At 45.2% G+C, this 26,400-nt stretch overlaps 1 protein-coding gene across 8 annotated transcripts in view; it reads right to left on the minus strand.

Moving 5' to 3' along the window:
* Positions 1-26,400, minus strand: part of LOC110491807 (actin-binding LIM protein 1) — a 148,152-nt gene continuing 121,752 nt past the window's right edge. For 5 of the 8 annotated variants that reach the window (XM_036946713.1, XM_021565580.2, XM_036946712.1 and 2 more), the window contains 9 exons: positions 24,532-24,681; positions 18,291-18,379; positions 17,263-17,377; positions 8,591-8,643; positions 8,349-8,409; positions 8,023-8,030; positions 7,299-7,373; positions 1,499-1,579; positions 1-1,317 (listed from right to left, as the gene is read on the minus strand). In XM_036946713.1, the coding sequence (XP_036802608.1) occupies positions 1,204-1,317; positions 1,499-1,579; positions 7,299-7,373; positions 8,023-8,030; positions 8,349-8,409; positions 8,591-8,643; positions 17,263-17,377; positions 18,291-18,379; positions 24,532-24,681 (746 nt within the window). In that variant the 3' untranslated portion in view covers positions 1-1,203. The remainder of the gene's footprint in view (positions 1,318-1,498; positions 1,580-7,298; positions 7,374-8,022; positions 8,031-8,348; positions 8,410-8,590; positions 8,644-17,262; positions 17,378-18,290; positions 18,380-24,531; positions 24,682-26,400) is intronic. The other 3 variants (XM_036946717.1, XM_021565586.2, XM_021565585.2) reach the window with 1 other exon arrangement.

Below are 26,400 nucleotides of genomic sequence, written 5' to 3' on the forward strand. Positions count from 1 at the left end.
TGTCTGCCTCTTTATTGGCTGAAGTCCAGGAAGTCAACGGAACACACTGTCTGATTTGTTCCATCAAACTTGACAGGAGAGTCCTCATATTACATTACACACTGTAGTTCCTTGAACAACATATATGAACCACAGTGTTTATTATAGTTTAATAGCTGAGAGGAGAACAGGTAAACTAATACAGGCGATACCTTTGGAGTAGCCGAGGATTAACATACACAGTGATTTAAAGCTTTATTTTTTGCTTATATTTTAGTACAACAAATGGCAGTGTGGGTTTAATTTATAAAACAGTCATTTCAAATAGTATTTCATTTGTATTTTTTTACATTTAATGTGTTTGTTAGTAAAATAGGAATTGCTACTCTAATGGGAGCCTGAGAGGCGAAACTGAGTCGAACTCATTTGGCATCAAACCAAAGAAAACAGACTGAAACAGGGAGGGACTACTTGGACTCGTCCAATAACGAAGGCTCATTTCCGTTTTCTGTTGAAAAGCAGTTTAAAATGTTTTCCGTTTCATGCCCTAAAGAATATGACCCGCATCTATACGTAAACCACATTATATTGTTTTGAATAGCAGCTTTTCCAGACTCTGATGCCAGTGAGAGTAACATAGTTAGGAGCTTCGGGCTAGCTGGTATGTACTAGGGCCATAAAGAAATGGCAAGACCCAATATTTCCTATGATGAAGACAACTATTTGATTTGACTTGATAGCCCAAATGAGGGCAAACTGACCATTGACATGTGAAGCTGACAGACTTTCAATTTTTGCACGTGAACAGCATGTTTCATATGGTGCCATGAAATTCTACTAACAAAGTTCCACAGGAATCAACAGCAACAAATATGAGGAAACAAGCAGGTCAAGGAAAGCAGTTCCATTCAAAGCCAGAAATGAAAACAAGCGCAGCAATCAAAAAGAATATGACTTAATTCATAATTCTTTCTAATTTTTGAACATGGAAGAATTTTTTAACATTTCTTTCCTTGTAGCCTTTCAAATGTATCTATTAGTAATCATATCATGTATTCAGTCTGCAGAGGAGGCATCGTGAAAAAAGAAAGAAGAGTCCATTGCCTTCTTGAACATGTCAGAAAAAAAGGTTGACAAAAATCTAAACAAACCTTACATCTATATTACAGTGTAAAAGTAGAGTGCTATCTGAAAGGATGGGATGAGTGCATTCTGCTCTGACTGCTAGAAGAGATTGGCCTTCTTTTTCATGTTGTTGCGTTTCCACAGTGGAAGCCTGTCAAACTCCTGGATCTCCATCCCAAAGATGTCAAAGAACGTTTCTGGGGCTAAGTGGCGCTAGAGTGAGAAGAGAGGTTGAGAAAAGAAGGAGGGGAAGGGGGGATGTTGTGGTTAACATTTCCGCTCCTATATGGTCATTGAAAAACTCAAGAAGCTAAATGGATCTATGGATTCTGTACTTTCCTTGCTAGGTATTTGTGTAGCATTCATGCACACACATGCAGAAATCAAATGATACCTCCAGTCTTGTTCTGTCCACCTCCCTGGGCAGTTTAGCTCGCCCTCTACTGGTTATCATGAGCATTTCATATGGTACAACCTTCAAAAGGGAGACACTCATCAGTAAAGGATGTCAATACTGAATTAAGCTTCAAAAGGAGATTGTTGAAAGATGCACCCTTGGGCCACCAAAACGGACTGAGGACCCAATTCAATCAAAAATGGATACTAGGTTTTAAGATACAGTGCATTCGGAAAGTATTCTGACCCTTTGACTTTTTCCACATTTTGTTACAGCCTTATTCTAAAATGGATTAAATAAAACATTTTCCACATCAATCTACACACAAAATACCCCATAAATCAAAAACATTTTTTTTTAAATGCTTGCACATTTATTAAAAATAAAACATAAATACCTTATTTAAATAAGTATTCAGACCCTTTGCTATGAGACTCAAAATTGAGCTCATTGATCATCCTTGAGATGGTTCTACAACTTGGAGTCCACCTGTGGTAAATTCAATTGATTTGGAAAGGCACACACCTGTCTATATAAGGTCCCACAGTTGACAGTGCATGTCAGAGCAAAAACAAAGCCATGAGGTCGAAGGAATTGTCCGTAGAGCTCAGAGACAGGATTGTGTCGAGGCACAGATCTGGGGAAGGGTACCAAAACATTTATGGAGCATTGAAGGTCCCCAAGAACACAGTGGCATCCATCATTCTTAAATGGAAGAAGTTTGGAACCACCAAGACCTTTCCGAGAGCTGGGCACCCTGCAAACTGAGCAATTGGGAGAGAAGGGCTTTGGTCAGGGAGGCGACCAAGAACCCTATGGTCTCTCTGACAGAGCTCAAGAGTTCCTCTCTGAAAATGGGAGAGCCTTCCAGAAGGACAACCATCTCTGCAGCACTCCACCAATCAGGCCTTTGTGGTAGAGTGGCCAGACAAAAGCCACTCCTCAGTAAATGGCACATGACAGCCCGCTTGAAGCTTGCCAAAAGGCACCTAAAGGACTCTGACCATGAGAAACAAGATTCTCTGGTCTGATGAAACCAAGATTGAATTCTTTGGCCTGAATATAAAGTGTCACGTCTGGAGGAAACCTGTCACCATCCCTACGGTGAAGAATGGTGGTGGCAGTATCATGCTGTGGGGATGTTTTTCAACGGCAGGGACTTGGAGACTAGTCAGGATCGAGGCAAAGAAATGGAGTAAAGTACAGAGAGATCCTTGATGAAAACCTGCTCCAGAGCGCTCAGGACCTCAGACTGGGACGAAGATTCACCTTCCAACAGGACAACGACCCTAAGCACACAGCCAAGACAACGCAGGAGTGGCTTCTGAATGTGCTTGAGTGGCCCAGCCAGAGCCCGGAATTGAACCCGATCGAACATCTCTGGAGAGACCTGAAAATAGCTGTACAGCGACGCTCCCCATCCAAACTCAGAGCTTGAGATGATCTGCAGAGAAGAACGGGATAAAGTCCCCAAATACAGGTGTGCCAAGCTTGTAGCATCATTCCCAAGAAGACCCGAGGCTGTAATCAGTGCCAAAAAAACAATTTTTGCTTCGTCATTACAAGGTATTGTCCGTAGATTGGTGGGAGGCAAAAAAACAATTGAATCAATTTTACAATAAGGCTGTAACTTAACAAAAGTTTGAAAAAGTCATTGGGTCTTAATATTTTCTGAATACACTGTATATCCAAAAAGGGGAGTACATGAATCCACACATTCATCGCTGCAGACAACGCATTATCATATTTGAGATCCCACGGAAACCAGGTATCCAAGTTTGATTGGACAGGGCATCGTTTTTACAGTTATAGCATGTTCAAAACCGATAGTCTTGACTGAGACAGGGGAACACTGGGTAGGGACAACAAGTGTGACAGGAGATTGTGAGTGAGGGCTGATGGGGCTATAGACCCTGGGAGCTCAACTATAAGGGTATCAGTTGGTGGGGAGGTGCATGATGCCATTATCGTTGTGTAGGTACGTGCATTACTGCGCTCATTATTACCAAAACATCTACAATGAGTGTACAAAACATTCAGAACACCTGTTCTTTCCATGATATAGACTGAACATGGGAATCCAGGTGAAAGCTATGATCCATTATTGATGGTCACTTGTTAAATCCCCTTCAGTGTAGATGAAGGGGATGAGACAGGTTAGAGAAGTATTTAAGCCTTGAGACAATTGAGACATGGATTGTGTATGTGTGCCATTCAGAGGGTGAATGGTAAGACAACATATTTAAGTGTCTTTGAATGGGGTATAGTAGGTGCCAGGTGCACCGGTTTGTGTCAAGAACTGTAACGCTGCTGGGTTTTTCATGCTCAACAGTTTCCCGTGTGTATCAAGAATGGTCCACCACCAAAGCATATCCAGCCAACTTGACACAACTGTATTGGAGTCAACATGAGTGAGCATCCCTGTGGAACGCTTTTGACACCTTGTATAGTCCATGCCCTGACGAATTGAGGCTGTTCTGAGGGCAAGGGGGGGGGGGGAATATCTGACCAGACAAGATTAGGCTTACAGATCGACATTTTCAAAGAACTGTGGCCCTAAAATAATGTTAAGTTACAAAATAGATACAGTACGGGTTAAACAATTTGTTTAAATGAAATTGTCAAGTCATAGATCGAGTCATGGGAAGCAGCTATACTGTGGGCTTTACAGCAAACGTATGTTAGGCCCAGTACACAAACACACCTAGATGAGATCGATTGAAATTTAGAGGAAGAGTTTTGCAAGATCTTATTGAAATGCTCTAATAAGCAACCAGGGGAGTGATTTGTGCTTTTTTTCCCGCCCTCTATCTGATCAACTCATAGTAGTCAAACCAGTCATGAAAATCCAACAATGAAGGTGTCTCTCCTTCATTAAGTTGTATCAAAGACACATTTGGTATTGGATTTTCCACTGTATGTTACATACAGTCTGTATTGAAGCCATGTGCGAATGAGCATGGAGAAGCCGGCAAGCGAGAGGTGACTCAGTTCACTAGCCCCTGTCTAGACTGCAGCACAGCCATAGTCTCATGGGAGATTTAGTACTTTAGAGGGGCTGCCTTTGGTTACAGGAACCCATGAAGGGACTGACTACCAGCTGCATACTGTAGGTAGTTAGTGGTGATATGAGACACCAATCATATACAGTTGAAGTTGGAAGTTTACATACACTTAGGTTGGAGTCATTAAAACTAGTTTTTCAACCACTCCACACATTTCTTGTTAACAAACTGTAGTTTTGGCAAGTTGGTGAGGACATCTACTTTGTGCATGACACAAGTAATTTTTCCAACAATTGTTTACAGACAGATTATTTCACTGTGTCATAATTGCGGTGGGTCAGAAGTTTACATACAATGAGTTGACTGTGCCTTTAAAACAGCTTGGAAAATTCCAGAAAATGTCATGGCTTTAGAAGCTTCTGACAAATGATGTCAATTAGCCTGAGTCAATTGGAGGTGTACCTGTGGATGTATTTCAAGGCCTACCTTCAAACCCAGTGCCTCTTTGATTGACATCATGGGAAAATCAAAAGAAAATCAGCCAAGACCTCCAAATTGTAGACCTCCAAAATCTGGTTCATCCTTGGGAGCAATTTCCAAACGCCTGAAGGTACCATATTCATCTGTACAAACAATAGTACGCAAGTATAAACACCATGGGACCATGTAGCCGTCATACTGCTCAGGAAGGAGACGTGTTCTGTCTCCTAGAGATGAACTTGTTATCAGTATAAAAGACACCTGTCCACAACCTCAAACAGTCACACTCCAAACTCCACTATGGCCAAGACCAAAGAGCTGTCAAAGGACACCAGAAACAAAATTGTAGACCTGCACCAGGCTGGGAAGACTGAATCTGCAATAGGTAAGCAGCTTGGTTTGAAGAAATCAACTGTGGGAGAAATTATTAGGAAATGGAAGACATACAAGACCATTGATAACCTCCCTCGATCTGGGGCTCCATGCAAGATCTCACCCTGTGGGGTCAAAAATCCCAGAACCACACGGGGGGAACTAGTGAATGACCTGCAGAGAGCTGGGACCAAAGTAACAAAGCCTACCATCAGTAACACACTACGCCGCCAGGGACTCAAATCCTGCAGTGCCAGATGTGTACCCCTGCTTAAGCCAGTACATGTCCAGTTCCGTCTGAAGTTTGGTAGAGAGCATTTGGATGATCCAGAAGAGAATGTCATATGGTCAGATGAAATCAAAATATAACTTTTTGGTAAAACTCAGCTCGTCGTGTTTGGAGGACAAAGAATGCTGAGTTGCATCCAAAGAACACCATGCCTACTGTGAAGCATGGGGGTGGAAACATCATGCTTTGGGGCAGTTTTTCTGCAAAGGGACCAGGACGACTGATCCGTGTAAAGGAAAGAATGAATGGGGCCATGTATTGTGAGATTTTGAGTGAAAACCTCCTTCCATCAGCAAGGGCATTGAAGATGAAACGTGGCTGGGTCTTTCAGCATGACAATGATCCCAAACACACCGCCCGGGCAACGATGGAGTGGCTTCGTAAGAAGCATTTCAAGGTCCTGGAGTGACCTAGCCAATCTCCAGATCTCAACCCCATAGAAAATCTTTGGAGGGAGTTGAAAGTCGGTGTCGCCCAGCAACAGCCCCAAAACATCACTGCTCTAGAGGAGATCTGCATGGAGGAATGTGTGAAAACCTTGTGAAGACTGACAGAAAACGTTTGACCTCTGTCATTGCCAACAAAGGGTATATAACAAAGTATTGAGATAAACTTTTGTTATTGACCAAATACTTATTTTCCACCATCATTTGCAAATAAATTCATTAAAAATCCTACAATGTCATTTTCTGGATTTTTCTTTCTCATTTTGTCTGCCATACTTGAAGTGTACCTATGATGAAAATTACAGGCATCTTTTTAAGTGGGAGAACTTGCACAATTGGTGGCTGACTAAATACTTTTTTGCCCCACTGTATATAGAAGCAACATCTGAAGACATCAGTCAGGAAGTTAAAGCTTGGTCGCAAATGGGTCTTCCAAATGGACAATGACCCCAAGCATACTTCCAAAGTTGTGGCAAAATGGACAACAAAGTCAAGATATTAGAGTGGCCATCAAAGCCATCACAATTTGTGGGAAGAACTGAAAAAGTGTGTGCGAGCAAGGAGCCCTACAAACCTGGCTCAGTTACACCAGCTCTGTCAGGAGGAATGAGCCAAAATTCACCCAATTTATTGTGGGGAGCTTGTGGAAGGCTTACCAAAACATTTAACCCAATTAAGCAATTTAAAGGCAATGCTACCAAATACATATTGAGTGTATGTAAACTTCTGACCCACTCGGAATGTGATGAAAGAAATAAAAGCTGAAATAAATCATTCTCCACTATTACTCTGCCATTTCACATTCTTAATATGAAGTGGTGATCCTAACTGACCTAAGACAGGGATTTTTTACTCTGATTAAATGTCAGGAATTGTGAAAAACTGAGTTTAAATGTATTTGGCTAAGGTGTATGTAAACTTCCGACTTCAACTGTACCTCCTGTTATCGGTGCCGAGGTTTACCTCACTATTCCTTCTATTATATCACCCAATGTTTGCGGTGGCTCCGATGTGCCAAGCTCACTTGAAGCTCTCTTTACTGACTCAGCATATTTGTTTTTGTAGCGTACACATTTTTGTAGTAAAGTATAAATTCAAAAAAACTTGGAATGTCAGTCAAATATACTAATAAGGATAGGGCACATACATCAGGTAAATTCAAAATCTTTATAAAGAAATTATAGGAAAAAATAAAAGATACTTGCTTTTGTTTCCAACATATTAGGCATAGACACTCCCCTGTCCATTCTTGTTACTGCAGCACTGCCATCCCTAATGTGCTACAGGATAGAACATACAGTACACACACACACATGTAATATAGTGGTATGGAACTGAGATATATCTACCATCGCTATCTACTACTATCCCAGCTACCGTATCTTATTCCTATCATATAGAGCAGCATACTGGTACTTATGGTCACTGCAGTACTTTTGTCTTTCGGTAATAGGTCATGGCACTCAAAGATTGGCACTCTTTTAATACAATTACTATCAATAGCATCTTAGGTTACCTACACTTGTGACACCTCGACTTCACAATGAAGAGGACTGTTACAGTTTAAAATTGAATATGTAAATAAATGAGACATTTAGTGACAACTGGAGACATTTTGCAACAATAAAACAGGCAATGATACAAAGATCATTCTACGTTGCATGTACAGTACAGTGGTTCCATCTAGTCACAGTGAGACTGAACATGTCTGAGCAATGTTGTATGTGGTCCTTGACAAGAACATGCAGGGTCACTGCAATGCATTCACTACAGTTTGGGATAGCTAATAGTGATGCAGGCATTTAGCAGGAGTGGGTTGACATTCAGGATAACATGAAGTTTGTGACCCTAGGTATAGAGTGAGCAAACGCATGCAAAATGAAATTGCATAATGAAAGATATTTGTGGATAAGCAAATGTGCGACATACCTGAAACTCTGCAAGACAACATGGGACAGAAAATGAGACTCAGTTAGATTTTCCTGTACTATTTAAATCTGAAAGATATACTCCATTATTTCCAAATCTGACTGTTCAATAATTGGGTCGCTTATTTACAACGTATTATCAGTTAAAGGTACAATCTGGGAGGGGTTACATTTCCCAAGCCCCATTCCTCAACTGTATACCAAAAGTAGTGTCATTTTGCTGAAAAACAAATTTCTAGATTGTAGTTTTAAGAATATTGAAATTGTATGTAGATGTAGAAGTAGCTGTGAACACAACCACAGCTGTATTTGTTGAGCAACACTCACCTCTTCCTCCCCCACACATGTTGCCATGGCTGTTGTAAGGAGTGAAATCTGCGGACTGAGGCTGTATGGGCAGAGACAGTATTGTAACAGCGATCACATGTGTCTATGAACAATATGATCAACAACACTTTGTCAATCAAAGCCTATAAGGGGAAACCATCCACATTAATCAATAAGTTCGATTTTAATGTTGGAGTGAATAAATAGTTGTGATATCTGATATGTGAAGCATCTGATCTTACCCTGTGTAATCCATTCCGTCCATAACCAGGCAGCGATGAGGTTTTGGAATTATCTGAAAAGTTGAAACTAAAGTAAGCAAAATTTCGATGAAACATCTAAGATCGATTTGGCTGTCCAATAGTTTGAATGGTTCATGCAGTTTCTTTGATAGGGTTGCTTTTGAGGTTGGATCTGACCAGGATATTATGTATTAGTGCACACCATATCAAAAGGTTTCAAAACTTTTTGCGGCAGAAAACCAAAACATTTGTGTTTGTTATGTTAATAGAGGTGGGTATTGAGAGGGTTGGAAGATGCAACCATCACTCTTATTAACTACGTCCTTAAACATCTTGAGGGAAGTAAGACCCATGCCAAACTACTATCTGTTGACTTCTCTTCTGAAGTTAATTGTATACAACCGCTAAGCAGAGGCTTTTGTCCAATTTTGATCTTGATTTTAACATACAGTACAGTAGTCAGCTGGTTGATTGACTTTAACCAACCGAACTCAAAGGGTGAGAGTCAACGGTTCCCTATCTGGCACAGTATCCTCCTGGGGGTATGTCTTTTCCCTCTGTTGTTAGTATTGTGCACTGATGATCACGACTCTAGGCATACCATTACATTTGCAGATGACTCAGTTATTGGGAGTCTTTTACCGGATGAAGAGGTGAGCCATGGCCCAGTGGTGGAGTATGTTGGATGGGGTGACCGCTCCTTTTAAGAACTTAATGTCAAGAAAACCAATGATATTGCTATTGATTTCCGGAGGAGCTTCCTGACACCAATGCAGACTGATGGTGAGCCAGTGGGGATTGTTGATCAATACAAATAATTTGGCACTTCCCTTGACAGCAAACAGAGTTGAGGCTAATGTGGAAGCTATCTGTGAGACGGGAAATCAGCACCTGTTCTTCCTGAGGAAACTCAGCAGTTTCAGGGTGGATAAGAAGCTGATGACCATCATTTACAGATTGTTAATTTAATCCATTTTAACATTCAATATGATCTGCTGTTTTGGTAATCTTAGGGTAATAGGCTGGATAACAATGTATTTATATTTCACCTTTATTTAACCAGGTAGGACAGTTGAGAACAAGTTCTCATTTACAACTGCCACCTGGCCAAGATAAAGCAAAGGGACAAAAACAACATAGTCAATAACACAATAGAAAAATCTATGTACAATGTGTTCAAATGAAGAAGAGTAGGGAGGTAAGGCAATAAATAGGCCATAGAGGAGAAATAGTTACAATTTAGAATTAACACTGGAGTGAGATGTGCAAGTAGAGATACTGGGATGCAAAAGAGCAAGAGGATACATAATATGGGGATGAGGTAGTCGGGAGTGTCATTTACAGATTGGCTGTGTACAGGTAGAGTGATCGGTAAGCTGCTCTGACAGCTGATGCTTAAAGTTAGAGGGAGATATAAGACTCAAGCTTCAGAGATTTTTGCAATTCGTTCCAGTCATTGGCAGCAGAGAACTGGAAGGAAAGGCGGTCAAAGGAAGTGTTGGCTTTGGGGATGACCTGTGAAATATACCTGCTGGAGCGAGTGCTACGGGTGGGTGTTGCTATGGTGACCAGTGAGCTGAGATAAGATAGGGCTTTACCTAGCAAAGACTGAAAGATGACCTGGAGCCAGTGGGTTTGGTGATGAATATGTAGTGAGGGCCAGCCAACGAGAGCATACAGGTCACAGTGGTGGGTAGTATATGGGGTTCTGGTGATAAAACGGATGGCACTGTGATAGACTGCATCCAATTTACTGAGTAGAGTGTTGGAGGCTATTTTGTAAATGACATCGCCAAAGTCAAGGATCGGTAGAATAGTCAGTTTTACGAAGGTGTATTTGGCAGCATGAGTGAAGGAGGATTTGTTGGCAAAATAGGAAGCCGATTCTAGATTTAATTTTGGATTGGAGATGCTTAATGTGAGTCTGGAAGGAGAGCTTACAGTCTAGACAGACACCTAGATATTTGTAGTTGTCCACATTCTAGGTCAGAACCGTCCAGAGTAGTGATGCTAGTCGGGCAACAATCGGTTGAAGAGCATGCATTTAGTTTTACTAGCATTTAAATGCAGTTGGAGGCCACGGAAGAGGTGTTGTATGGCATTGAAGCTCGTTTGGAGGTTTGTTACCAGTGTCCAAAGAAGGGCCAAATGTATACAGAATGGTGTCATCTGCGTAGAGGTGGATCAGAGAATCACCAGCAGCAAGAGCGACATCATTGATATATACAGAGAAAAGAGTCGGCCCGAGAATTGAACTCTGTGGCACATAGAGACTGCCAGAGGACCGGACAACAGGCCCTCCGATTTGACTCACTGAACTCTGTCTGAGAAGTAGTTGGTGAACCAGGCGAGGCAGTCATTTGAGGAACCAAGGCTATTGAGTCTGCCGATAAGAATGCAGTGATTGACAGAGATGAGAGGCTTGGCCAGGTCGATGAAGACGGCTGCACAGTACTGTCTTTTATCAAAGGCAGTTATATCATTTAGGACCTTGACCGTGGCTGAGGTGCGCCCGTGACCAGCTCAGAAACCAGATTGCATAGTGGAGAAGGTACATTGGGATTTGAAATGGTTGGAGATCTGTTTATTAACTTGGTTTTTGAAGATTTTAGAAAGGCAGGGCGGATATACAGTTGAAGTCAGAAGTTTGCATACACTTAGGTTGGAGTCATTAAAACTAGTTTTTCAACCACTCCACAAATCTGTTGTTAACAAACTATAGTTTTGGTCGGTTAGGACATCTACTTTGTGCATGACACAAGTAATTTTTCAAACAATTGTTTACAGAGATTATTTCACTGTATCACAATTCCAGTGGGTCGGAAGTTACCTACTCTAAAATTGACTGTGCCTTTAAACAGCTTGGAAAATTTTAGAAAATTATGTGATGGCTTTAGAAGCTTCTCATAGGCTAATTGACATCATTTGAGTCAATTGGAGGTGTACCTGTGGATGTATTTCAAGGCCTACCTTCAAACTCAGTGCCTCTTTGCTTGACGTCATTGGAAAATCAGAAGAAATCAGCCAAGACCTCAGAAAAAAATTGTAGACCTCCACAAGTCTGGTTCATCCTTGGGAGCAATTTCCAAATGCCTAAAGGTACCACGTTCATCTGTTCAAATAATAGTATGCAAGTATAAACACCATGGGACCATACAGCCGTCATTCCACTCAGGAAGGAGACGCGCTCTGTCTCCTAGAGATGAACGTACTTTGGTGCGAAAAGTGCAAACCAATCCAAGAACAGGGACCTTGTGAAGATGCTGGAGGAAACAGGTAAAAAAGTATCTATATCCACAGTAAAACGAGTCCTAGATCGACATAACCTGAAAGGCCACTTAGCAAGGAAGCAGCCACTGCTCCAAAACCGCCATGAAAAAGCCAGACTGGGGTTTGCAACTGCACATGGGGACAAAGATTGTACTTGAGAAATGTCCTCTGGTCTGATGAAACAAAAATAGAACTGCTTGGCCATAATGACCATCGTTATGTTTGGAGGAAAAAGGGAGAGGCTTGCAAGCCGAAGAACACCATCCCAACCATAAACCACAGGGGTTGCAGCATCATGTTGTTGGGGTGCTTTGCTGCAGGAGGGACTGGTGCACTTCACAAAATAGATGGGAAAGGAAAAAGATGAGGAAAGGAAAATTATGTGGATATACTGAAGTAACATCTCAAGATATCAGGAAGTTAAAGCTTGGTTGCAAATGGACAATGACTCCAAGCATACTTCCAAAGTTGTGTAAAAATGGCTTAAGGACAACAAAGTCAGGGTATTGGAGTGGGCATCACAAAGCCCTGACCTCAATCCCATAGAAAATTTGTGGGCAGAACTGAAAAAGTGTGAGAGAGTCAGGAGGCCGACAAATCTGACTCAGTTACATAGGCTCTGTCAGGAGGAATGGGCCAAAATTCACCCAACTTATTCTGGGAAGCTTGTGCAAGGCTACCCGAAGCATTTGACCCAAGTTAAACAATTGAGGCAATGCTACCAATTACTAATTGAGTCTATGTAAACTGACCCACTGGGAATGCGATGAAAGAAATAAAAGCTGAAATAAATCACTCTGATTATGCTGACATTTAACATTTTTAATATGAAGTGATCCTAACTGACCTAAGACAGGGAATTTAAATTAGTTTAAATGCATTTGGCTAAGGTGTATGTAGACTAAAATTTTGCAGCTCTTTCAGAACATCAGCTGTCTGGATTTGGGTGAAGAAGAAGCGGGCGGGATTGGACAAGTTTATGCAGGGGGTGTCGAGCTGTTGGCCCGGGTAGGGGTAGCCAGGTGAAAAGCATGGCCAGCCGTAGAAAAATGCTTATTGAAACTGAAGATAGATGGGGTCGATCAATTCACATATGGTGTCCAAGACAGCTTGGGGGCTGAAGGGGGCCAATAACAAGCGGCAACGGTGAGAGACTTGTTTCTGGAAAGGTGGAATTTTTTAAAGCAGAAACTCGAAATGTTTGGGCACAGACCTGGATAATATGACAGCTTGCAGAGTTCTCTGCAGTAGATTGCAATTCCGCCCCCTTTGGCAGTTCTATCTTGTCGGAAAATGTAATAGATAGGGATGGAAATTTCAGGATTGTTTGTGGCCTTCCTAAGCCACGATTCAGACACGTCTAGCTCATCAGGGTTGGCGGAGTGTGCTAAAGCAGTGAATAAAACAAACTTAGGGAGGAGTCTTCTAATGTTAACATGCATGAAACCAAGGCTTTTACGGTTACAGAATTCAACAAATGAGGGTGCCTGGGGAATGGGAGTGATGTTGTGTGCTGCAGGGCCTGGGTTAACCTATACATCAGCAGAGGAGCAGAGGAGGAGTAGGATAAGGGTACGGCTAAAGGCTATAAGAACTGGTTGTCTAGTGCATTCGGAACAGAGAGTTAAAGGAGCAGGTTTCTGGGCACGGAAGAGTAGAATCAAGGCATAATGTACAGACAAGGGTATGATAGGATGTGAGTACAGTGTTGGTAAACCTAGGCATTGAGTGACGATGAGAGGTTTTGTCTCTTGGGGCACCAGTTAAGCCAAGTGAGGTGTAGCTGAGTGATCATAGGGTCCAATGAGTAGCAATAGATGAGTCAGGGAGACAGATTCCGTAGTCGCTGCTACTTTAGGCGAGCTGGAGACATGGCGATTCGCAACGGAAGAGCCTGTTGAGACCACCTTGGACGGTTACGTCGGCAGGGGCTCCGTGTCGGCAGTAAAGGTTCCAGGCCAATTGGCAAAATAGGAATTGTAGCCCAAGAATTGTCTGGTGGACCTCTTTGGCTAGCCGGGAGATGGGCCTAGCTCGAGGCTAGCTCCAGGCTAACTGGTAGCCACTCGAATAGCAGCTAGCTAGTTGCGATGATCCGGTGTAAAGGTTCAGAGCTTGCTGTAGGAATCTGGAGATGTGGCAGAGAAAAAGCAGTCCGATATACTCTGGGTTGATATTGCGCTGTGCAGACTGGCAGGAATTGATCGGGTTGAGGCTGGCTGATGTCCGAGTTAACGGTGAGGACCGTAGATGGGAAGTGAGATTAAAATATATACGAATAAAACAATATATACATGGGACAGGACGGGACAAGACATACACACGTCTGACTGCTACTTCATCTTGGAAGTGTCACGGGATCCTTCCTGGGAAGGAGAGGAGGACCAAAATGCAGCGTGGTTTGTGTTCATCTTGATATTTAATAAAGAAAACACTGAACACTGAAACACACTATACAAAAGCAATAAACAAAATAACGACTGTGAAGCTAATGAGAACTGTGCTGACACAAGCACTCAACATAGACAATCACCCACAAACAAACAGTGAAACCCAGGCTACCTAAGTATGATTCTCAATCAGAGACAACTAATGACACCTGCCTCTGATTGAGAACCATACTAGGCCGAAACATATAAATCCCCAAATCACAGAAAAACAAACATAGACTGCCCACCCCAACTCACGCCCTGACCATACTAAATAAATACAAAACAAAGGAAATAAAGGTCAGAACGTGACAGTACCCCCCCCCCCCCCCCCCCCCCCCCAAAGGTGCGGACTCCGGCCGCAAAACCTTAACCTATAGGGGAGGGTCTGGGTGGGTGTCTGTCCGCGGTGGCGGCTCTGGCGCGGGACGTGGACCCCAATTCACCATAGTCTTAGTCCTCCTCATTGTCCGCCTCCGTGGCTTCCTAACCACGGCAACCCTTCTAAATGACCCCACTGGACTGAGGGGCAGCTCGGGACAGAGGGGCAGTTCGGGACAGAGGGGCAGCTCGGGACAGAGGGGTAGCTCCGTACTGGCTGACGGCTCTGGCAGATCCTGGCTGACTGGTGGCTCAGGCAGATCCTGGCTGACTGGCGGCTCTGGCAGATCCAAGCTGACTGGCGGCTCCTGGCTGACTGGCGGCTCCTGGCTGACTGGCGGCTCCTGGCTGACTGGCGGCTCCTGGCTGACTGGCGGCTCCTTGCAGACTGGCGGCACTGGTGGCTCCTTGCAGACTGGCGGCACTGGCGGCTCCTTGCAGACTGGCGGCACTGGCGGCTCCTTGCAGACTGGCGGCTCTGGCGGCTCCTTGCAGACTGGAGGCTCTGATGGCGCTAGGCAGACGGGTAGCTCAGGCGGCGCTGGGCAGACTGGAGACTCCGGCAGCGCTGGATGGAGGAGCTCTGGCGCCTCTGGACTGAGGGGCGGAAGCTCTGGCAGGTCCGGCGGGAGAATCCGGCAGCGCTGGAGAGGAGGAAGGCTCTGGCAGCGCTGGACAGGTGGGAGACTCCGGCAGCGCTGGAGAGGAGGAAGGCTCCGGCAGCGCTGGACAGAGGAGCTCTGGCGCCTCTGGACTGAGGGGCGGAAGCTCTGGCAGCGCCGGACAGGCGGGAGACTCCGGCAGCCCTGGAGAGGAGGAAGGCTCCGGCAGCACTGGACAGGCGGGAGCACCTGTAGGGAGGAGACGGAGAGACAGCCTGGTGTGGGGGGCTGCCAACGGAGGGCTGGTGCGTGGAGGTGGTACCGGATAGACCGGACCGTGCAGGCGCACTGGAGCTCTTGAGCACCGAGCCTGCCCAACCTTACCTGGTTGAATGCTCCCGGTCGCCCTGCCAGTGCGGCGAGGTGGAATAGCCTGCACTGGGCTGTGCAGGCGAACCGGGGACACCATGCGCAAGGCTGGTGCCATGTACACCGGCCCAAGGTGACGCACTGGAGACCAGATGCGTAGAGCCGGCTTCATGGCACTTGGCTCGATGCCAACTCTAGCCCGGCCGATACGCGGAGCTGGTATGTACCGCACCGGGCTATGCACCCGCACTGGGGACACCGTGCGCTCCACCGCATAACACGGTGCCTGCCCGGTCTCTCTCACCCTCCGGTAAAGCACAGGAAGTTGGCTCAGGTCTCCTACCTGGCTTCGCCATACTTCCTGTGTGCCACCCCCCAATACATTTTTGGGGCTGCCTCTCGGGCTTCCTTGCCAGCCGTGTTCCCTCGTATTGCCGATTCCTCTCTCCGGCTGCCTCTGCTCTCCTAGCTAGCTCCACCTGTTCCCATGGGAGGCGATCCTTTCCCGCCAGGATCTCCTCCCATGTGTAGCAACCCTTTCCGTCCAAAACGTCATCCCATGTCCATTCCTCCTTGCGCTGCTCCTGCTTCCGCTGCCTGTCACCATGCCGCTTGGTCCTGTTGTGGTGGATGATTGTCTATGTTGACTGCTTGTGTCAGCACAGTTCTCATTAGCTTCACGGTCGTTATTTCGTTTATTGTTTTTGTATAGTGTGTTTCAGTGTTCAGTGTTTTCTTTATTAAAATTCAAGATGAACACAAACCACGTCGCATTTTGGTCCTCCAATCCTTCTCGCCTCTCCTCTTCAGACGAAGAGGAGGAAGACCGTGACAGGAAGTGGTGTTGTGAAATAAAGTAGCAGCATCAGGTTGAAACATTCATGGACATTTAGCTAGCTAGCTTGTTGTTATTTTACCCGAAATGCACAAGGTGCTTTTTTTCTGGATCGTTGTTGAATTGGGACCTATTTTGAGTCACAAAATCGTATGTTCTCTAGGTGCATTACCGGTACTAACTGGACACGAGTTTATGCTCCTAAAAACCAATGAGGAGATGGGACTTTCAGCGAGTCAAGCATCAAAAATAGAACCTAGTTCTATTTTAGTGCCTGGCTACGCAGACACTCGTTGAATTGCGCAAACTTATTAACGCGGGCGGTATGGTCAGCATGTTAGGCACAAGTCAGACTCAAGGTGCAATCCATTCGGAGAGACTCACAGCATCCCTCATATGATGAATTTACAATGCTTCCCTCAGAGGGCAGATACAGGCTGCCTAAGTTTAAAACGAACAGGTCTAAACTGTCATCCCAGCTGCTGTCAGCTTCCACAAACAAACTGTATCGTGTGCTGTGTAGAGATTGCTGTATATACTGGTTTTGTTTTTTTGTAAATGTATTGTTATGTGCTCATTGTGTTTTGTTAACTATGTGCTTCAAAATGAATTGCACCTCAGGGATAATAAAGACTACTCTATATATAGAGGTACTATTTCAATTCGATTCTGATCGCTTTCTTCAATTTGGTGCCTAATGAACACCACCATAATTTACAGCTCTTTTGATGTGGTTCTTCTAAACAATGTGCTAATTACTATATGGTGAGGTTGGTTAGAACATACCTCCATCACAGTTCGTCTGCTGGGGATCATAGCGCTGAGCTGATTGGCTGCGTTCCCTGATCTGCTCCTTCTCATTCTCCTCCTTCATTATCAGCTTCCCCAAACCAGACTGGATCTGTGGACCCACAGAACATTATGGTAAAATGTAACTTAAAGAGAAACTGTCTATAAAAAGCAATACATCCTTTTGAAAACAGCCTACGTGGCATCAATATGAGTCAGAAACAGTTATTCTAGTATGTACAATGTAATAAAGTGTAAATAAGATAATTTGGGTCATAGTCAGTCTTGTCTAAAACGGAGTTTGGAACATCCGTGTGACACAATGGGTAAATGAAGGTTGAGTTTTGATTTGACGTACATTTATATTTGCCCACTAAGATGGGGTGAACAGCTGCGGTGATTGCTCTCTATCCAATAGCATAGATAGAGAGACAGACCTACCCAGCAGCCTGACTTTGTTTACATAAGACAACAAATTGCACATTTTCTTTCTTGAGAAATACTGCACCAAACACCTTAGTTAGATGTCCATTCTGTGGATATTGAGTAAGTGAAATAAGCTTCTGCATCTACAGTGCCTCATGGGGGAGAAAAATCATTAACCAAATGCGGAATCGGTCAGGAAACACACCCCCAAGACCGAAATCTCGATTTTCAAATGAGCAACAGAAAAATACACATGCCAAACGGCGTGATCAGTGCCTTTTTAAAGCCTGTAGGTATAATGCATTATGATCAAGTTATAACGCACTGTAACACTTGTCCTGAGCACGTATGACCATCTTCTGTTTTTTGATCTCATAATGATCCTTACTAAACACCAGATATTTTGAGTCAGTTAAAATATTGAAACATAACGTAGTGTAAACATTATTATGAGATGGTATGAAGGCTTGATCATGCTTCGAAGCATTATACCTGCAGGAAAAACGTTTTTCAAACATACTGTACAACAGTAGGGCAGAGCTGCCTACCTGGGCCAGTGTGTGTTTGTGGGAACAGGTTATTCATGTGCCTTCTCTAACCTTGTTGATATGCTCCTCCTGGAGCTGCTTTCTCTTCAGGGCCTCCTCTTCCTCCTCTTCCCTAGACCATCTCCTTCCTCCTTCTGATCCTAGGAGTAGCATACACAACCCACGAATAAGCCAACAGAAAAACATGCAGGCACACTGACACACAGGTCCATATCTATCAAGGCACAAGGTGAGACACAGATGCAGACTCAGGAGGCAGATGGTTGGAGTCTTACAATGTTTATTAATCCAAAGGGGTAGGCAAGAGAATGGTCGTGGACAGGCAAAAGGTCAAAACCAGATCAGAATCCAGGAGGTACAGAGTGGCAGACAGGCAGAAAGGTCAGGCAGGCGGGTACAAAGTCCAGACACAGGCAAGGGTCAAAACCGGGAGGACTAGAAAAAGAAGAATGCAAAAAGCAGGAGAACAGGAAATCCGCTGGTTGACTTGGAAACATAGAAGAGGAACTGGCACAGAGAGACAGGAAACACAGGGATAAATACACTAGGAAAAATCTGCGACACCTGGTGGGGGTGAAGACAATCACAAGGACAGGTGAAACAGATCAGGGAGGGACACCCACCTCCCCCCAGGGACGCCTCCTACCTGGGCGCATACCTGGCTGACCGGGGTGTCGGCGGTTGAAATCGGCGATGAGGGCCGGGTCCAAGATCTCTTTAGCAGGAACCCAGCACCTCTCCTCCAGGCCATAACCCTCCCAGTCAACCAGGTACTGGAAACCCCTGCCCCGAGGTCGAACCTTCAGGAGGCGTCTCACCGTATACACTGCCTGGCCATCGATTACCCAGGGGGGCGGGATGGGCCTGGAAACAGAAGACAAAGGACAGTGAGACACAGGCTTAATTCTGGACAAATGGAAGGTAGGGTGGATACGGAGTATCAAGACAGACAGCAGTGCTCACGACTCTGGAGATGGGAAAAGGACCAATGAACCGGGGAGACAATTTGCGGGACTCTACCCGCAGGGGCAGGTTCCAAGTGGAAAGCCATACCCTTTGCCCAATGCGGTAGCGGGGAGCTGGGGTCCGGCGACGGTGCGCTTGTCGACGATACCTGGAGTTGGTCTTGAGAATTGCCGCCCTGGCTCTTCTCCAGGTACGTCGACAGTGTCGGTCAAACATCTGGGCCAGGGGTACGCTGACCTCCTGCTCTTGTTCCGGGAAGAATGGAGGCTGATACCCCATGGAGCACTCGGAAGGGCAGAGTCCCGTGGCAGAACAGCGAAGGGTGTTCCGGGCATACACCACCCAGACTAGTTGGCTCCAGGTAGTGGGATTGGTTGAGACTAGGCATCTAAGTGTGGTTTCCAGGGCTTGGTTGGCTCGCTCCGACTGACCATTGGTTGGGGATGGAATCCGGATGAAAGGCTGGCCGATGACCCAATAAGGGTGCAGAATGCCTTCTAGAGCTGAGACAAGAACCCCGATCAGAGACCATGTCTACCGGGAGTCCATGGATCCGGAAGACATGCTGCACCATAAGCTGAGCCATCTCCTTGGCAGAAGGTAGTTTGGGGAGAGGGATGAAATGGGCAGCCTTGGTGATTAGGGAATGGTAGTGGCTGCAGGAGGCCAGAAGGAGCTTGCCGTGGAGTCTTGTTTTGAGCACACACTGGGCATGCGGCAATGAAGGCAGAGATGTCAGGAACCATTGTAGGCCACCAGAAGCATTGTCAAAGGAAAGCTAGTGTACGACAGGACCCTGGATGACAGGTCAGCCTGAAGAAATGAGCCCATTCCAGGACCGGATTGGATTATGGACAAACAGCCGGTTTGCCGGGCCCCCTTCAGGTCCAGGCTAGGAGCGTTGTGTCTCGCGGACCAGGTTCTCAATACCCCAATCCAGTGGCAGCAAAGCATGAGGTAGGGAGAATGGTTTCAGAGGGCAAGGGTGTGGCAGAGGAACTGTATAAGCGGGAGAGGGCTTCAGGCTTCACATTCTTTGACCCTGGATGGTAGGAAATGGTGAAGTTAAATCTGGTGAACATGAGGGCCACCGGGCCTGCCTGGAGTTGAGGCGCTTGTCTGTACGGAGATATTCCAGGTTTTTATGGTCGGTACAGACCAGGAATGGCTGTTCTGCTCCTTCCAGCCAGTGCCTCGACTCTTCCAACGCCATCTTCACGGCCAGGGGTTCATGGTTGCCAACATCGTAGTTCCTTTCAGCAGGATTGAGACAATGGGACAGGAAGGTACAGGGATGAAGCTTCTGGTCCTGGGCAGATTGCTGGGACAGGATGGCCCCCACTCCAACTTCTGGAGCATCCACTTCCACCACAAATTTAAGCGAGGGTTCCGGATGGATGAGGATGGGTGCTGTTGTGAACCGATGCTTCAGATCCACAAAGGCTTTGTCGACAGCTGGAGAACATTTAAACGGAACCTTGGGAGAGGTGAGTGCCGAGAGGGGGGCCGCCAGGGTGCTATAGTCCCGAATGAAACGGCAGTAGAAGTCTGCAAAACCAAGAAACCGTTGCAACTGCACCCTGGAAGTTGGGTGAGGCCAATCCACCACTGCTTTCACCTTTCCAGGATCCATCTGAACATTTCCCTCATCAATGACATATCCCAGAAAGGTGATTGACGAGCGGTGGAACTCACATTTCTCGGCTTTCATGAACAGTTGGTTCTCCAGGAGGCGCTGACGGACCTGTCTGACATGAACATGTTCCTCTGCGGATTGGGGAAAAAAACAGGACGTCGTCAAGGTACACAAACACAAACTGGTTAAGCATGTCCCGAAGCAAGTCATTGATAAATGCCTGGAAAACAGCGGGGGCGTTGGTGAGTCCAAATGGTATGATAATGTCCACTGGCTGTGTTGAAGGCTGTCTTCCACTCATCCCCCTCGCGTATCCGAACCAGGTGGTAGGTATTACGAAGGTCCAACTCGGAAAATATGGTGGCCCCCTGGAGAGGTTCAAACTCAAACACTGAGGAGAGGAGAGGTAGGGGGTAGCATTTCTTGACAGTAATGTCGTTAAGTCCCCGGTAGTCAATGCATGGACGCAGGGTCTTGTCCTTCTCCACAAAGAAAAGGCTGTGCTGATCGGAGGCAGTGGGAATGGCAAAAAGGACTCCAACCGAGAATGGAGCTTGTGGTCCAGTCAATCACAAGATTGTGCTTTTGAAGCCAGGAAAATCCAAAATCAACTGGAACATGGGAGATGCAATGAGGAGGAACTGTATGGTCTCACTGTGGTTACCAGAAACTCGTAATTGAATGGGCACAGTACTATGGGTGACTTCCCCTAGAGAGTGGTCGTCCAGTGCACTAGCATCCATGTGAACAGAGAGAGGCTGAGTGGGAATACCATGCTCCGAAGCAATAGTGGCATCCATAAAACTTCCATCAGCCCCAGAGTCAATGAGCACTCAGAGACTTAGTTTGGTCTCCCCACAGAACAAGCAAAAAAAAGGTGTGCAGGTGATGGGAATTAGGGAAATCCCAGTCTGACTCACCATGGTGCTGGTACCCATTAGAGACAAGGGTTTCCTAATAGGGTAGCTATAAAATGTCCTGCCCCTCCACAGTACAGACAACAGTTACTGTTCATCCTCTGTGAGCGTTCCCCAAATGATAACCTAGCTCTTACCAACTGCATAGGCTCAGGAGTATCCAACTCACCCATCGTAGATTCACGAGAGGTCTCGGGTGGCTTCGAATCCTCTCGGAAGAGAATTCCCTTGGAGGTGAACACACTATAGCGGGTGCACGAGTGTGCCCGAGACCAGACCTCCTCTCACTCTTGCGTTCCCTTAGGTGTCCATCAATTTGAATGGTTAGGGCGATAAGGGAGTCAAGATCCATCGGCAATTCCCGAGCAGCTACCTCATCCTTTACCTCAGATAATCCGTGCAAAAAAGTATCGAAAAGAGACTCCGGATTCCAGGCCCTCTTGGCGGCCAAAATGCGAAAATCAACCGCGTACTGGCTGTCTTTCTCCCAGAAACGGGAGATTCAAATACCTTTCTCACTTCTGCCATAAATTCCTCCAGATGACCACAAATGGCAGATTGTTGCTCCCAAACTGCCATAGCCCAGAAGAGCGCCCTTCCCGACATTAGCGTAATAATATACACCATCTTTGATCTGTCTGAAGGAAACAAAGATGGCTGTAGCACAAAAATAAGCTAGCACTGAAATAGAAAACCCTGGTAGGTACTAAGATTCCCCGAATATCGCTCCGGAGGTGGTAAGCAGGGTTCTCGGGGAGCAGGGATAGGCTGTACAAACTCACTACAGATAAGGGAAAAATTACTGGGTGATTGTGGTTTTCCCAGAGTTGACAGGCAACCTCTGAGCTAACTCCCCGATTTGCTTCATAATAGCCTTTAACCCATGGTCATGGCGTACCGTCAAGGACCTGAGCCCTTCCAAATGGCCCTGTACCAACTCCTCATTTCTCCTAATGGTGACTTCCTGCAGGTAGACTGCATGGCAGAGCTGGTCCAAGTCTGCTGGGTCTGTCATGGCCAGTTCGTACTATCAAGGCACAAGGTGAGAACCAGATGCAGACTCAGGAGGCAGATGGTTGGAGTCTTACACTGTTTATTCATCCAAAGGGGTAGGCAAGAGAATGGTCATGGACAGGCAAAAGGTCAAAACCAGATCAGAATCCAGGAGGTACAGAGTGGCAGACAGGCTCAGGGTCAAGGCAGGCAGAAAGGTCAGGCAGGTGGGTACAAAGTCCAGAAACGGGCAAGGGTCAAAACCGGGAGGGCTAGAAAAAGGAGAATGCAAAAAGCAGGAGACCGGGAAAACCGCTGTTTGATTTGGAAACATACAAGAGGAACTGGCACAGAGAGACAGGAAACACAGGGATAAATACACTAGGGAAAGTCAGCGACACCTGGAGGGGTGGAGACAATCACAAGGACAGGTGAAACAGATCAGGGCGTGACACTTATCACTGTGTGTGAACTACGGACATCTTGACCAAGGAGCAGTGCTAGAAACAGTAAAATGAGACTGTCCAAAACTATAACAGAATGCATAATAGAATGCTTCCATCTGTGGTCATAACATTCACAAAAGTACTGTCCAGGATTTTAAAATGGATTTACAAAAGTACTGTAGGATTTATCTTTCCAGCCATTTCAGTGGGATTGAAGAACAGGAGTGTGGGAGAACACAAATGAGAGACATAGTTGACTAGACATAGACAACACCAGGGCAGTACAACTACTCAGCTGCACTGAATGTTAATGGAGACATTACAACAGTCTTCACAAGATGGACTTTCTACTATTAGTTTAATACACAGAAAAACAGTGTAGGAAAACAGGTTAGTTTGAGACCAGTCTCAGTTACAGTAGCTCTGTCCAAGTAATTTGTGAATGGTGTAGAGACAGGTAACAGTCAAAATAAAGGAAACACCAATATAAAGTGTCTTAATAGGGCGTTGGGCCACCACGAGCCGCCAGAACAGCTGTAATGCGCCTTAGCATAGATTCTACAAGTGTCAGGAACTCTATTGGAGGGATGCTACACCATTTTTCCATGAGAAATTCCATCATTTGGTGTTTGGTTGATGGTGGTGGAAAACGCAGGCGCACCTCCAGAATTGACCATAAGTATTCAATTGGCTTGAGATCTGGTGACTGAGACACACACAGCCCCTTCAACAACAGAAAATACTAAAATTATAATGTGCAACTGGGCATTTCATACATGACCCTAAGCATGATGGGATGTTAATTCCTTAATTAACTCAGGAACCACACGTGTTGAAGCACCTGTTATCAATAAACTAAAAGTGGTTCCATTATTTTGGTAATTACCTGTATATCAATCAATTGATTGATTGTATAGGTAGCTGTAAACGAAAGTAAAACTGGTAAGCAAAAAGTGACATGACGCCAACAACAACAGCCTTTCAAGGAGACACTATTCAGCATCAGCAAAAATAATTGTAAAAGTCTGTGTTCCAGAGTCAAATTCTAGTGAGAGCAGGGATGCAATAAAACTTAGTGGTGGGGTTAAGCTACAAGTGCATAAAAGTGATATTCTGCCCTATTCATAAAGAAACCCAACATCTACATCCTAGACACTTGTTGAAATCTGAGAGAATATGGCAGAAATTATACCTAGTCTATCAGAGTGAGCTATTGGCATATTGCTCAAACCTATCAAATCTTATTGGTTCTCCACTAATGTCTAGGGGGTAGTGAGCCTCTAAGGGGTGGGAGGTAGGGCAGTGCAAGCATGCTCATAGGGAGCCTACTGTACCTAAGGCAACCAGGGCCAGGGAGAGAGCGCAGGGGGACCAGTGGTTGCTCTTGCTCGGTGACGTGTCATCCAGAGGGGGGACATGGGCAGCAGGAAACGTAGCGGATCTGATGATTTCATCAGCAGACTTTCTTTTTGGTGCAGGTGAATCTAGGTTGGAAACCAGGGGAACTGGACTATCAGTGTCTTTGAAACACAGCTGAACATTTCAACATCTGTCTGAAATGTTGTGTGACAATCTCTACACGGTAAAGATCAAAGTAATCCCGCAACCTTACACTTACACCTACACCTTACACTTACGCTTGTACCTAATTGTACATAGATTATATACAGTGCATTCGGAAAGTAGTCAGACCTCTTGACTTTTTCCACATTTTGTTACATTACAGCCTTATTCTAAAATTGATTACATTGTTTTCCCCCCTCATCAATCTACACACAATACCCCATAATGACAAAACAAAAACTGTTTTTTATACAATTGGCTGTTTTTTTAATAAAAAATAAATAAAATACAACACATTTACATAAGTATTCAGACCCTTTATTCAGTACTTTGTTGAAGCACCTTTGACAGCGATTACAGCCTCGAATCATCTTGGATATGACGCTATAAGCTTGACACACCTGTATTTGGGGAGTTTCTCTAATTCTTCTCTGCAGATCCTCTCAAACTCTGTAAGATTGGACGGGGAGGTTTGTTGCACAGCTACTTTCAGGTCTCTCCAGTGATGTTAGATCAGGTTCAAGTCCAGGCTCTGGCTGGGCCACTCAAGCACATTCAGAGACTTGTACCAAAGACACTCCTGCATTGTCTTGGCTGTGTGCTTAGGGTCGTTCTCCTGTTGGAAGGTGAACATTCGCCCCCGTCTGCTGTCCTGAGCGCTCTGGAGCAGGTTTTCATCAAGGATCTCTCTGTACTTTTCTCCGTTCATCTTTCCCTCGATCCTGAATATTCTCCCAGTCCCTTCCCGCGGAAAAACATCCCCACAGCATGATGATGCCACCACAATGCTTCACCATAGGGATGGTGACAGGTTTCCTCCAGACGTGAAGCTTGGCATTCAGGCCAAAGAGTTCAATCTTGGTTTCATCAGACCAGAGAATTTTGTTTCTCATGTTCTGAGAGTCATTTAGGTGCCTTTTGGCAAACTCCAAGCGGGCTGTCATGTGCCTTTTACTGAGGAGTGGCTTCTGTCTGGCCCCTGATTGGGCCTGATTGGGCCTGATTGGTGGAGTGCTGCAGAGATGGTTGTTCTTCTGGAAGGTTCTCCCATCTCCACAGAGGAACTCTGGAGCGCTATCAGAGTGACCGTCGGGTTCTTGGTCACCTCCCTGACTAAGGCCCTTCTTCCCAGATTGTTCAGTTAGGCTGGGAGGCCAGCTCTTGGAAGAGTCTTGGTGATTCCAAATTTCTTCCATTTAAGAATGATGGAGGACACTGTGTTCTTGGGTACCTTCAATGCTGCAGACATTTTTTGGTCTGTGCCTCAACGCAATTCTGTCTCTGAGCTCTACGGACAATTCCTTCGACCTCATAGCTTTGTTTTTGCTCTGACATGCACTGTCAACTGTGGGGCTTTATATAGACAGGTGTGTGCCTTTCCAAATCATGTCCAATCAATTGAATTTATCACCGGTGGACTCCAATCAAGTTGTAGAAACATCTCAAGGATGATCAATGGAAACAAGATGCACTTGAGCTCAATTTCAAATTTCATAGCAAAGTGGCTGAATAATTATGTAAATAATATATTTCTGATTTTTATTTTTAATACATTTCCAAAAATGTTCTCTGTTTTCGCTGTAACGTAACAAAATTTGGATAAAGTCAAGGGGTCTGAATACTTTCCAAATGCACTGTAG

Source organism: Oncorhynchus mykiss, chromosome 16 (assembly GCF_013265735.2).
Source record: "Oncorhynchus mykiss isolate Arlee chromosome 16, USDA_OmykA_1.1, whole genome shotgun sequence".
NCBI lineage: Eukaryota > Metazoa > Chordata > Actinopteri > Salmoniformes > Salmonidae > Oncorhynchus > Oncorhynchus mykiss.